At 37.4% G+C, this 13145-nt stretch overlaps 2 protein-coding genes across 2 annotated transcripts in view; one reads left to right on the top strand and one right to left on the bottom strand.

The window, feature by feature from the left end:
- The window catches only part of pkn2a (protein kinase N2a), a 31870-nt gene extending 29448 nt beyond the window's left edge, over positions 1 to 2422 (top strand). The window contains exon 18 of the mRNA XM_073849419.1: positions 5 to 2422. Coding sequence (XP_073705520.1) covers positions 5 to 208 — 204 coding nt within the window. The 3' untranslated portion in view covers positions 209 to 2422. The remainder of the gene's footprint in view (positions 1 to 4) is intronic.
- gtf2b (general transcription factor IIB) lies at positions 2391 to 12911 on the bottom strand. Its single transcript, XM_073848550.1, has 7 exons — positions 12840 to 12911; positions 11778 to 11884; positions 7597 to 7730; positions 7356 to 7502; positions 6494 to 6623; positions 5313 to 5594; positions 2391 to 3155 (listed from the first exon to the last, which is right to left on the bottom strand). The coding sequence occupies exons 1-7, from the start codon at positions 12854 to 12856 to the stop codon at positions 3022 to 3024; spliced, it is 951 nt and encodes a 316-aa protein (XP_073704651.1). The 5' UTR covers positions 12857 to 12911; the 3' UTR covers positions 2391 to 3021.
- Positions 12912 to 13145: the final 234 nt, after the last annotated feature.

A 13145-nucleotide genomic window follows, 5' to 3' on the forward strand; every position in this document is an offset into this window, starting at 1 on the left:
CCAGAATATCGAATGGGATGGACTATTAGCAAAGAAAGTGAAGCCACCATTTGTACCCACAATCCAGAGTTCAAGTGACGTTAGTAATTTTGACGATGAATTTACCTCAGAGGCTCCGGTGCTCACACCGCCCAGAGAACCCCGGCCCTTAAACCAGCACGAGCAGGACCTGTTTGCAGACTTTGACTATATCGCAGACTGGTGTTAGCCATCCCTCCCTCTCTCCACACACACACACACAAGCACACAAGCACACACAGATGCAGGAAATGTGAATCAGATCATTTGCAAATATCCCTTTTTTCGTTGTCAGTGTTATTTTAAGATTACCACAGGCCCTTTTTTGTTTTAACATGAAGAAACTTTTATTTTCTGTTTTGTTTTTAAAAATGGAGTATTGTGTTACTATGTTAACCAATGATTTGGACCTAAGCACTAATAAGGAAAACATGAACTGGACAGTATAGTTTTTAACTGTACTGACACCTTGTGAACCATGTGATCAGTTGTCTCACTGACACCCCCTAGTGTTGAGGAAGTCAGTAGGCCACATCCACATTCATCTTGCCCACAGAAACTCATCAAGCCTTGGTTTGAATATTTTTGTATTTAGAAGCATTTACAACTCGACTGGCTTCAAAAGTCTGTCAGCTGTCAATGTTAATTATGTGGAAGTGTTTTAAAGCCATAGACCGGAATAATAGGTGATATTTTGTACCTCATCTAATGAATGTAGAGTTTGCCACCATTACCAAAACATCTAGCCATTTTTATGTAATGGAGTCTATACTCTTCCCTACAGTACAGTATTAATGCATTATGATCCTAGTTACAACGAAAACCACAAATATGAACTACAGGTTGGAACACTAGTCATTTATATGTCAGTGCTCTGAAACAGGAAATGCATCTATTTCTATTCAGTAAGTTATTTTTCTATCAAGTTTCAGGATAGGGTCATGCTTTTTGTTCATTTTTTTAAACCAGACTTAAGCTGTCAGTGGATTTACAGTACTGTTTAAAAGTCTGGGATCAGTAGGATTTTTTTTTTCTGAAAGGAGTAAAAGGGTTTGTTCTTCCACATTTTTTAAATAAGTTAAAGGGTTAGTTCACCCGAAAATGAAAATTCTGTCATTAATTACTCATCGTACATTTTGGATGATATCCGAGAGCTTTCTGACTGAAACGTTTAATGGCACAGAAAGGAAGCAAGGACATCGATAAAATAGTCCATGTGACCTCAGTGGTTCAATCGTAATGTTATGAAGCTTGGAGAATACTTTTTGTGCGCTAAGAAAACAAAAGTAACTACTTTATTCCATTTATTTTCTTCCCAGTTGCGTTGTTGGTACTCTCGTGAACGCGCGTCGACTGACACGGAGGAGAAAAGATTGTTGAATAATGTAGTTGTTTTTGTTTTCTTGCTGTTGTAGCCGTCTATGCAGGGTCTGAAAGCGCTCGGATTTAATAAAAAATATCTTAATTTGTGTTCCGAAGCTAAACGGAGGTCTTTTTGTTTTGTTTTCTTTTGGAGTGGAACGACATGACCTTAACTAATGACAGAATTTACATTTTTTGATAAACTATTCATTTGATACTGTAATTCAACACTTAAGACTTAAGTAAAGGCTGCTAAAATTCAAACCGAATAATTAGGGAAAACAGGAATAAATTACCATGGTTTTATTATAGTTAAACTGTAGTAACCGTTTTTTTTTTTTTTTTACGTATTGACTACCATTTGTGTAATAGCTTTACTACAAATACCATGGTTAGTGTAGCAAAACAACCGTGGCTAATATGGTATAGTATGGTATGTTTTTTTTGTTTATTTGTAGTAAAACCATGGATAATTTTTGTAAGGGTTCAAAAATATGAAAAGAATTTACTGGCCTCAAACTTTTGAACAATATTGTGTATGTGACAGACAATCACAATACCTCATTTGTTGACCTAGCGCTAGTTGTTCCCTACTGAAATTCCTTCATTTTTATGTTTTTTCGTATGTGGACATGAGATGTGACAGACTGGAATCTATGCTAGACACCAAATATCAATATAAATATACTAATAACTGGTCTGGATGTTCAAAAACAGGCCTGAAGCTTCATATGTGTAATAAGCAATCCAAGTGGAGTGGGGAGATGTTAGTTTGAGGTCTGGTGTATTATATAGGCTACACTACATAAACGCTATCAAGCTGGAAGCACTAATTTTGTCTAAAATATCCATGTTTTATCTAAACTGTGGGAAAACAAAGGACTGTACAAAGGTTTTCTACCCACTACTTGTATGTCTGAGCATGATGAAAAGATTCAAAGGTACAGTTGTGAAGTTTGACCTGACAATGGTGTAAATAACAGGTTTTGCTAAAACTGTCAGCCATCATGAATGCGAAAAAAATTAAATGTTTATTATGTAAGTTCTGAGTCTTTCTGCATTTTGTAGACCTAATGAGGTTTGTCACTTCAAAAAAGATTCTCTGATGTTTCATGAAATCTTTATAATAACTGAGCTGTGGATACAGGAACAGAAACACACGAACAGAAACTTCTGCTTCATAATATTCCCCTCGGGAAATAAAAAAAGAGGGGGAAATAAAACCATTCGTGAGCTACACGCTTTCAAAGCTCAAGGTATTTGCAAACCTGTCTTGGGGATTTCCGAGATGTTCACCATGCTTTTCTGAAAAGCATTTATTAAGTTACTAAATATAATGCAAACAAGCTAACAAAATCATTTCCTACAAAAGAAAATGTTACAGTAAGAAATATGCCTAGTTGCAACCACCAAATTCTCACTTAGACATATGTACAATTTATATACACACGAATGAAAGTACAGCCTGCAATCTGCGATTAAACTTGGAATGTGTCTTCTGTACTTTGTCGAATCCCTGCCGTCGTCTTTTCAAAAGGCTTGTGCCTGCACGGGGGAAAGAGCAAACCTTGCAAATTTCAAAGAGAAAAGGGCAAAAATTCTGAAAGTACAAAGAGCGGTGAGCGTGGGGCACATGGGTGTTCACAGTTGAGGCAGTTTATCCACTGGTGTGTCGAACTTGAAGTCTGGAGGAAAGAGATCGGCAGCGCGGGGATAAATGAGACGGTAGGACTGACGGATGGTGACGTCTGCCACTCCAGCGATGTCCCCGATCTCTGCACAGGAGAAAAATCATTTCCATTAAGGTTTAGTTCACTTCCAAAATAAAAATTCCTGATAATTTGCCTCCATGTCAAAGATGTTCATGTCTTTCTTCAGTGGAAAAGAAACGTTTTTGAAGGACTTCGCTCCATATAGTGGACTTCATTGGGGATCAAAAGGTTGAAGGTCTAAATTGCAGTTTCAATGCAGCTTCAAAGGGTTCTACACGATCCCAGTCGAGGAATTAAGGGTCTTATCTAGCGAAACCATCTGTCATTTTCTAAAAAAATAAAAACTAAGTGCAAATAGCTATGGATTCATTGTATTCTCTGATATTTATAATACCTATTGCAAATAGACGCAATTATCTGCACCTCAGTATTGTAGTAAATTATAACAGTATGCAGTAATTACGTCCTGACACCAAGTGTACAAGTGTAAATTATAGTTTTAATTCAATTTATTAAATGGAACTGCCTTATTGGGACAATAAGCCCTCCCTACACCTACCCTAACCGATACATTATTTTCAACTTTTCAATTATGTCCTTAATTTTTATTAAAAATAAATGCCTTTCTGATATGATATGAGATTTGAAAAGGGAGAAAAAAAGTCAAAAGGGGGATTCGAACCTGCAGCGGTCGCGTCGAAAAGAGTAAAACGCGATTTCTCCTCTGCGCCACTAGAGCTGACAATTAGCAACCATCTTTTGTAATGTTGACTATTCCAATCACACAATGGTCGGTGGAGTTATGCCGAGTTCAGACTGCATGATTTTAGCCCCGATTTTGACTCGCCGACAGGTTTTGAGAAATCGCCGACAAATGCCCGAAATCACATGCAAAACGCTGCTCGTTCACGTGAGTGACAATCACACAGTGCGAAATATCAAAGACGCGATCTGAGAGAATCGCCGACGTGTCGCCGACACCCGTGAGATATTTGGCATGCTAAATATCTGGACCTGTCGGCGATTAAAAATCATGCCGTGTGAAAGGTGATCTGACTGAAAATAACATCGGCGATTACCTACAGCCAATGAGACAGCAACATCCAGGCCAGTGGGAAGTTGGGGGAGGAGTTACGAAGGTATAGACCACAATGTCAACAAGCATAGCTTCGGCTTCTTTTCTTTTCGCTGCAAATGAGTGCACATGCAATTTGTATGACAAGCTTCTTGCGGGCTACCATTTTTTTAATAATAATCCCAGTCTCACATGAGAACTCACGTGAGAACTTGCACGCCTGACCTCGCGTTGTTTCCATGTCACTTGTCGCGTGTGTTTGGTTGTGAGACGTAGTTTGCAGACCGGGACAAAGTTGTCGGCGATTCTTCCTATTGTAAAGTCATGCAGTGTGAAACCCCCTGTCGCCGATCCATCGTGCGGTGTGAACACAGCAGAGACGGAATGCTACCCCAGATAGTCATGCAGTGTGAAAACATCTGTGACGCGATTGCTTTGAAAATCGTGCAGTCTGAACTCGGCATTAGTGTAAATAGTCTCTGCCAACAAGACGGGCTATTTGCACTTAGTGTAAATAGACGCTCCGAAACTTAAATATTTAACCACAAATGCTCTACTTGCTCACTAGCTCTGTGATGCGCGTCCACAACTTTATTCATTATCTAAATCACGTTGGAAAAGTTACACACGGTTAGTTCTTCAACAGTGTATTTTGGTTAAAAAAGGTAGGAAAGAGTAAAAAACTTTGTCTCATTTTCTCCTCCAACTTAAATATCCAACATCACAGTTTTACCTTTTTTGCACATTTGCTTTGTAAACACTGGGTCGGTACTTTGCCTACATAACGTGACCTTTCCAAGTGATTAGCGTGAAGTCAAGAATTTGTGGTGAAAAGTATAGTAATTTTTACTTTTTTTTTTTTTTTTTTTTAAATGACCTTATTCTTTGGTTGGGATCGTGTTGAGAAGCTGCACTGAAACTGCAATTTGGACGTTCAACCCGTTGATCCCTATTAAAGTCCACTATATGGAGAGAAATCCTGGAATATTTTCCTCAAAACCCTTCATTTCTTTTCGGCAGAAGAAAAAAAAGATATCTTGGATGACATGGATGCAAGTAAAATATTAGGAAATTTTAACATATCGCCTTTCCCTTTTAATTTTCACAATACTTGTGAACTGGTCTATATATTAGTTTTCTCTTACCCTTCTGTGTCTTCTTCTCAGCAGATGCTTGAGAGGCCATGTAAATGGCTGCGGCTGCCACTGAGATCGGGCTGCGTCCTGGAACCAAGTCCAGTTCAACGGCCTTCCTGGCGATGTAAGTGGCCGCCATCTGCACCTGTTTCGGCAAGCCCAGGTTGGAGCAGAAACGTGACATGAAGTCGCCGGTTGTAATGAGGTCCACACTCGTCTCAAGAGCCTTCAGGATAAGCTTGAAGCAACGGCCAATCTCCTTCTTTGAGATCCGAGACACGGCACAGATTTCTAAGGTGAAGGGAGACAGAAATTATTAAACAAACTTGTATGTCAAGACCTGCTGGAATATTGATAGCTAAATATCTTCAGTTATAGAGTTATCGAGCATAATGCTAAAGGTGAAGTGTGTCATTTCTGCAGCACTGGCATCACCAAATGGAGTTACAAAACTAAGGTTTTCCAGAGCACTCCTCCTGCTTTCCATTGGTCACTCAAACAAATACACTCACGTATTGAGGGCAACAATGCCCACTCACTTTTTCAGCACCCTTTGTTCTGGAAGAATTTTTTCCCATATAGTTCACCCAAAAATTTTAATTCTGTCATTAATTACTCACCTGTAAGACCTTTGTTCATCTTCTGAACACAAATTAAGATATTTTTGATGAAATCCAAGAGCTTTCTGACCCTGCATAGACAGCAATCCAGCTACCATGTTCAAGGCCCAGAAAGGCATTGAACATTGTTAAAATAATCCATGTGACATCAGTGGTTCAACCGTACTGTTACAAAGCTACGAGAATACTTTTTGTGCTCAAAGAAACAAAAAATAACTTTATTAAACAATTTCTTCTCTTCTGTGTGTGCCTTCAACTCTGAATAAAGGTATTTTTGTTTTCTCTGAGCACAAAAAGTATTCTCGTAGCGTCTTGAAATTCATATTAAGGTCTTACAGGTTTAGAACATGAGGGTAAGTAATTCAAGACAGAATTTTTTTTTTTGGGTGAACTATCCCTTTAAGAGCTATGAACCATGAGCTATGAAATTCCCATATGAAGAAAATGAAAGGAACTAATACTTTTGAAACCAGACTGGTGGATCAAAGTTAACGGTAGATGCAGTAAATTTATTACAATATAGCCCATTAATAAACAACATCATAAAAAAAACATGCGTTTTTTTTTTACCTTTAAACGTTCTAGGGACACCCTCCTGTCTGCATGCTATGTAAAGGCAGGCCGAAGCGATCGCATCATTACTTCTTCCTTTCAGACTCTTCTGTTCGTAAACCTGTTTGAACAAGTTGTTTGTTCGGTCCTGTAACAGAGAAAGGAAACTTCATTGAGAGGATAACGGAATATGCTCTTAAAGTGAGGTTACTGATTAATAAATGACCATCAATGTATTTACAAAGTGCTAAACTTTTCTAATCTAGATGATACACGCGTGTTGCCAAGTTGTGACATCGGACGTGTTGATGTAAAACATGACAGAAACACTGATGTATAATATATAAAATCATATATGTAAAATCTTTATGTAGAAATCAGTGAGCAGAAACCTATAGAAGCCTGTTTAACTGCAATAAATACATTTTTAAAAAATTTATTGCGACTATCTTACAATTCAATTTTTTTTTCCTCAGAATTGAATTGCAAGTTATAAAGTCAGAATTGCGAGATACAAAACTAGCAATTCTGATTTTAAAACTCACAATCCTGAGTTTCTAGCATGCACTTCTGAGAAAAAAGTCAGAATTGCAAGATGGAAACTAACAATTGCGAGAAAATAAGTCGCAATTACCTTCTTTTATTTTTTATTCAGTAGCGGAAACAGGCTTCCATAAAAGCTCTATTGAATGAAAATTAATGATTTAAATTATTTTAAATTAACATCCAGTATTTTAATGGCATGAAGTTTTAAACTTTCATGGTTTACAAAAACTAAATATTTTTGTTCAATATCCTGTAAACATAATTTTCATAATTCATTATTTTTTACATTATTACGTTACCATCTACTTCAATAACAGTAGGCTGGGACACTCACAATGATGTTTCGGGGGAGGTTGATCCTGTCGGCCATGGTGGTGATCTCTTTGAAGGCATTCAACATGGCTCGATCAGAGCTGCTCATGGTTCTCCGATTCTGGTACTTGGAATTTCCAAACTCATCAAAGCTTGCTGCACCTGTTCCCTGAAATATCATATGGAAAAAAATATTTAAGAAATCAAGTTGAGAACACACATTTATGTAGCAACTTCATTAAATAGGCAGACAAGTTCCTTACTTTGCTGATCATGGTGGTGAGGTCTCCTCCATTGAGGAGAGGGTTCTGAGCGTCACCAACACGAGACGGGTCTTTAGTTGCTTTCTCATTGGTGAACGTTCTCCACTCTGACCCTACATCAATTACACGGTCACCTGCCAAAGAAAAGAAACACAAGCTTCTCGTCTTACTACTAAGTGATGAAAAATGTCCACTTAAAGGAGTAGTTCACCTAAAAATGAAAATTAGCTTATGATTTACTCACCCTCAAGGCATCCTAGGTGTATATGACTTTAAGACCAATTTAATCAGAGTTATATTAAAAATTCCAAGCTTTATAATGTCAGTGTTTATAATGGCAGGTGTTTTTGTTCAGCAGTTCAAATGAAGTCCAATAAAGTGCATTCATCCATGCCTCACAGGGCTTTTCTTTACAAATCCTCATTTTGTACTTCTAATTTGTGACCTGTGTTTTGTTTTGCGCTCTCCTCAGTGCTTCCGCATTTGTCACTTCTCACCGAGACATGCGTTTCACATTCGTCCTACGTCATCCGCCTAGAACAGCTTGCGTGCACATGAGTTAGCACAAGCTACAGAAAAGTGTTTATAAGGTTTTAAATATGGATATTGTTCTGACAAAATTGCATTGGTTCGTTACAGGAGGCCTTTATTCACCTCCCAGAGCTGTGTGAGGCACTTTTTGTTATGGATGGATGCACTTTGTTGGACTTCTTTTGGACTGTTGGACAAAAACAACCGCCCACTGTCAATATAAAGCTTGAACAAGCTAGAACATTTTTTAATGTAACTCTAATTGGATTTGTCTGAAAGATGCAAGTCATATACACCTAGGACCAGGGTTCGAAATTAACACCCGCCAACCCGCCAAATGCGGGTTAGAAATCATTTTGGCGGGTATTGATAAAAACTTACCAGCCAGTTTGGCCGGTGATGCATGAGCCAATCATGCAAATCATGTCAGAGACGCTCTGGGTCGTTTGTCCCCTCCGTCCTACATTTCGCATGAACACTACACTACGGGTGACGTTTTAGATACCTATTGGCAGCAGCGCGCAGATACTGTATGCTTCGGTTAGCGGGTCCAATCGACGACGAGAGCGCGAAAATACAAACAAGAAATAGGAAATATCGGACGAGCAAAGAGGACTGAGCTGGACAGCGAAATAAGCTCAAATCAAAATGCTGCGGTGGTTAGGACAGACGTCAGGATCAGGAAGAGGTGAGAAGAGGAAGGAGGCAGAAGATGAAAATGTTGACAGATCGTGCAAAACAAAGCCCGACCGTCGTTTTCAACTAACCCGCAACTCGGACCGCAAAAAAAAAAAAAAAAAAAGTAAACTGTACCCGACCCGCTTCCTGACCCGCATGTTTAATATTTGCGACTGACACCAGCGATTATATGCAGCTGCGGTGAAGATGCTTTCACTGTCAAACATCATTTGGCATTAAGTCATTTTGTCAAAAGAAATGTTCTTGATTACAAGAAAAATACAGATTGTTCTTGTTGTGATTTATTTTCTTTCCTTTATACAGATTTAAATAGTTTCATTTTCGAAGTACTCTAAATTATGTCAGTGATTCTGCGATGTTAAATATGATCAAGAATTATTTTATTTCGATCTACAGTGTAATAAAAGTTCAGAAAAAGATTAGCCTATAGCCCTAAATATATATATATAGACTACAAGCTAATTCCCTTTTTCTTAACTTTTAACTTTTTCTAAAAATTATCGAGAATATTAAATCAACTTAATAGGCTAGGTTAACGACTTTTCTTAGACAAACATAACGAATGCACTTCAAAACGAAATTTTCATATAGATATTCAGGAATCACGAATATGACAAAATAATATTATTTTATATATATGAATAGTTATATCAAATGAATAAGGAAATTATAGTGCTTTGAACTTATAGTAGGCCTAATGTTTAATTTTGTTCCCTCTCTGGAAATGTAAAGAAAAAATACAGTTTTTACTTGGAATTCGTTTTTAATCCCTGGATTTAAACAAGCATATATATGAGATCATTTATATATTATTGCTTTAATAAACGTTTAAAAATAGTGCTAGAAATTAAATTTTAATTTTAATAATTTTAATTAAGGAAATTAAACAGACCTAGGCATTTGAAAAGACATAGCAAAATGTGTCTAATAATTCCTAAAAAGAAAGAGAAGTATTGGACATAATCAAAATATTCGAGACATTTATTAGGAATATCATTTTCTTAACAATTAAGATGCTGCAATTGTTTATCCAGTCTAATCGAAGTGTGCCTCTCTCCCTCGACTTTCCCAACAAAAATCATACATAAACATAAAACTGACATTACTGAGCTATATGCGTTTAAAAGTAGCCTATAAAAATGGTACAATGGCATTGCTCAGTTCAACGTGTTGGAAAAACAGGCATTTTATCCCGCCTCAGCATTTATTCAACAGTTAATAACGCTCAACATTCAAAAGGTAAATATTATTCAGCCAATAATGTGTAGGTCTATGTATTTCATAGAAAATTGTGTCTAGTACTATATAAATTACAAAGGTTTAATTGGCATTTAATTGCCCGTTATTTCAAACGACCCGACCGACAGCGACCCGAATATCATTAAAAATATTTTTGGATGACTTGTCAACCCACGCATCACTGGTGGGGACCAGTAATTTTAAAATCGAGGCAGTAAAGCATTTCCACAGGGTGTCTACAGGTTTGACCAAGTTAAATTTAAGACATTTTAAGACTTTTTAATACCATTTTCAAACAAAATTTAAGACCAAATTGAAAGTCCCGCAAAAGTCTAGCACAAAACTATGAAGATATTTTAAATTATTATTTTATTTAACTGATTATTCTTGGGAATATTCAACAGAAAACACTATTCCAGAAGAAGAAATTATTTTCTATTCCATGACAAAGTCAAGGCTCTCACACACTTTGAAGCCAATGTAACAGTGTAACAAACACGGATTTTGAGTCATGGATCGGATCATTTTTCGGATCAGCAAAAAAAAAGTTTGTTTTTTCCTAATTACTGAATGCTTACTTTAGGTAGGCTACTTCTCATCCACAGCAAAAACTACTATCTGAACTAAAGTTCAGTAACAAAACAAGAACAATTACACAAATGACAAGTGTAAATGAATACAACATAAAGTTAGTAATAAAATCAATAAAACTAGTATTCAGGAGGGGAAATTTAATAATTAATTGTAAAATAACTAGTGTTTCTCACTGCAGGTATTTATAGGACACTGTCTCTTTAAGGCCAAATGCCCAAACCGAATACTGGCACGCATCTCTTTCTCAGCTGTTTCGGTTCACTGAAGACATAAACGACTGTTAAACAGAATACCAAAACGGGTATTAAGACATGACTTGGGTATGTACGTTTCCGTTCAAATAGCAGTTAAAGAGGAATCAATCTGTGTGAATCGCGCCGCGCGCCTCTCTCTCCTCTCTCTCTCTCTGCGCGTGCTCGCGTCAGGTGTGTGCGGCAACGTAAAAACATGTGCTAATTATAAACTTTTACTCTATGATGGTTAAACTTAACAGCTAATCTGCGATTCAAATGCGTGTAGTTGGGCGGAAACCCGCTAAATCTGGCAACACTGAGGCGTTGTCAAGCAAGCGCGTGTCTAGCAACAGAACAGATTTAGAACCTGCGCAGGAGATTCTCCTCAAAACGATAAACTTTTCCTTTTCAAAGTGTAAAAAATTTAAGACCCTTGGATTTAGATTTAAGACAAATTAAGACATTTAAAGGCCTTATTTTAGGACAACGGAATTTAAGACTTTTTAAGACTTTTTAAGGATCCGCGGCCACCCTGTTCCATCCAACTAGGAAATGATGAGATGTATAGTTAAGTTTATAACAGTTTATAACTGTAGTTTGTTGTGTGTATTGCACTTTCTGTACGTTTTTCATGCACTGTTAATAAAATGACCAAATTTTCATTCAGTGGCATTCATAATCTCTTATTTTCACCACGTAAAAATGTGTCTAATGGAAATTCTGATTGGCTGGTAACTTCAAAAAGTTACCAGCCACTTTGGCTGGTGATCAAAAAAGTTAATTTCGAACCCTGCCTAGGACGCCTTGAGGGTAAGTAAATAATGGGCTAATTTTTATTTTCGGATGCACTTATTATAATATTCAGAAGCAAGTGCAAACTCATACCTACTACAAGGCCACATTCAGGACAGATCATGTCTCCTGCCCTGTAGTCCTCCACCAGGAGTGCATCGGGGTGATTGGGGCATTGCACCTTGGGAAGAGAGTCTCCACTAAAATAGACAAAATTCCAGAGGTCAGGAAAAATCCACATGAACTCTACTGACTAAACAACTGTTTGACGATGGATAAGGATACAGGAATATGCCAAACAAACCAAAACAGACATTCATATAGAGCTGGGGTATGTGTTTGTTGCATATTTTTTTTTAAACAGCAGAACCACAGAGTAAATATAACATCAACTTTCAGTGTCCCTTCCTGACCTTTATTGTATTGTTAAGTTATCCATTATTTTAAATATGCTCACCCAGGGGCTTGTTATGCTTAATCTATATAAAAACATTAAGCTTTTTTTTGGCAGAAGTTATCAATGATTATTAATCAGTTCCTAAAAACTGTCAATAGAGAAGAATCTGCCTTTGCCCTTATCAACAGTTACACAAAAGAAATAACAGGTCTCATCATATAATATAGAAGATGTTCTTTATTTTAAACCTCTTTCAGCTGTTTAACAGTGGACAAAAGGGTGGCTTGGACTGTTACAGCAGATGACTGTTACTAAACACTGATGTTCTAGCCTCAACAACGCAGACAACAATTAGAATTAATAGAAAATGTTTATTCAATAATCAATGGAAATCACTTCCTGAGAGTTTTGAAGTGCCCATTTTGTTAGTGATGTAACGTGCAGTTAGCGCTGTTAGCTCTGTGATGGCTGTGTTTGGTTTTGACAGGCGTCTCAACCATCCACGCAGATATGAAACAACTCAGCTGACCGCTTATTTCTTACATTTGTTTTGCCGCAACGAACTCGCGTTTTGTCTTCTTTCATAAGATGCGAATGGCTAGCCAACATGCGCTAGCAGAAAATGACAGTGTATTCAATATCTAAGATTTCCTTTATACGCAACGGAACGACAACAAACTACGATTAAAAGCTCATCTATGCTATGCGTTTACCGACCGATATTACAGAGACACAAAACCAGCAGAAATGTAACTAACCGGCTCGTCGACGCCATACTGTTACTGTCTGTTGTCCACGGCAGTGACTCTCTGGTGAACACAATGGACGCCCGCTACCCATATTTATAGGTTTTCTAAGTCACGTGTACAAGAGGGAGACGGCAAGCCTCAAGTGCCAAATTTACAAATCTATGACTCGACAAATTCATTCATGCTCAACACAATGTAAAGAAGATGCCTGCATTTAAGATACATGGCGTTTCTTCTCATTACATTTCAAATGTACATTTTCAACCTTAATATGCAGTAATTAAATTGATGTGTTTTGATCTATGGCTAAATATA

Source organism: Garra rufa, chromosome 10, assembly GCF_049309525.1.
Source record: "Garra rufa chromosome 10, GarRuf1.0, whole genome shotgun sequence".
In the NCBI taxonomy this organism is placed as follows: Eukaryota; Metazoa; Chordata; class Actinopteri; order Cypriniformes; family Cyprinidae; genus Garra; species Garra rufa.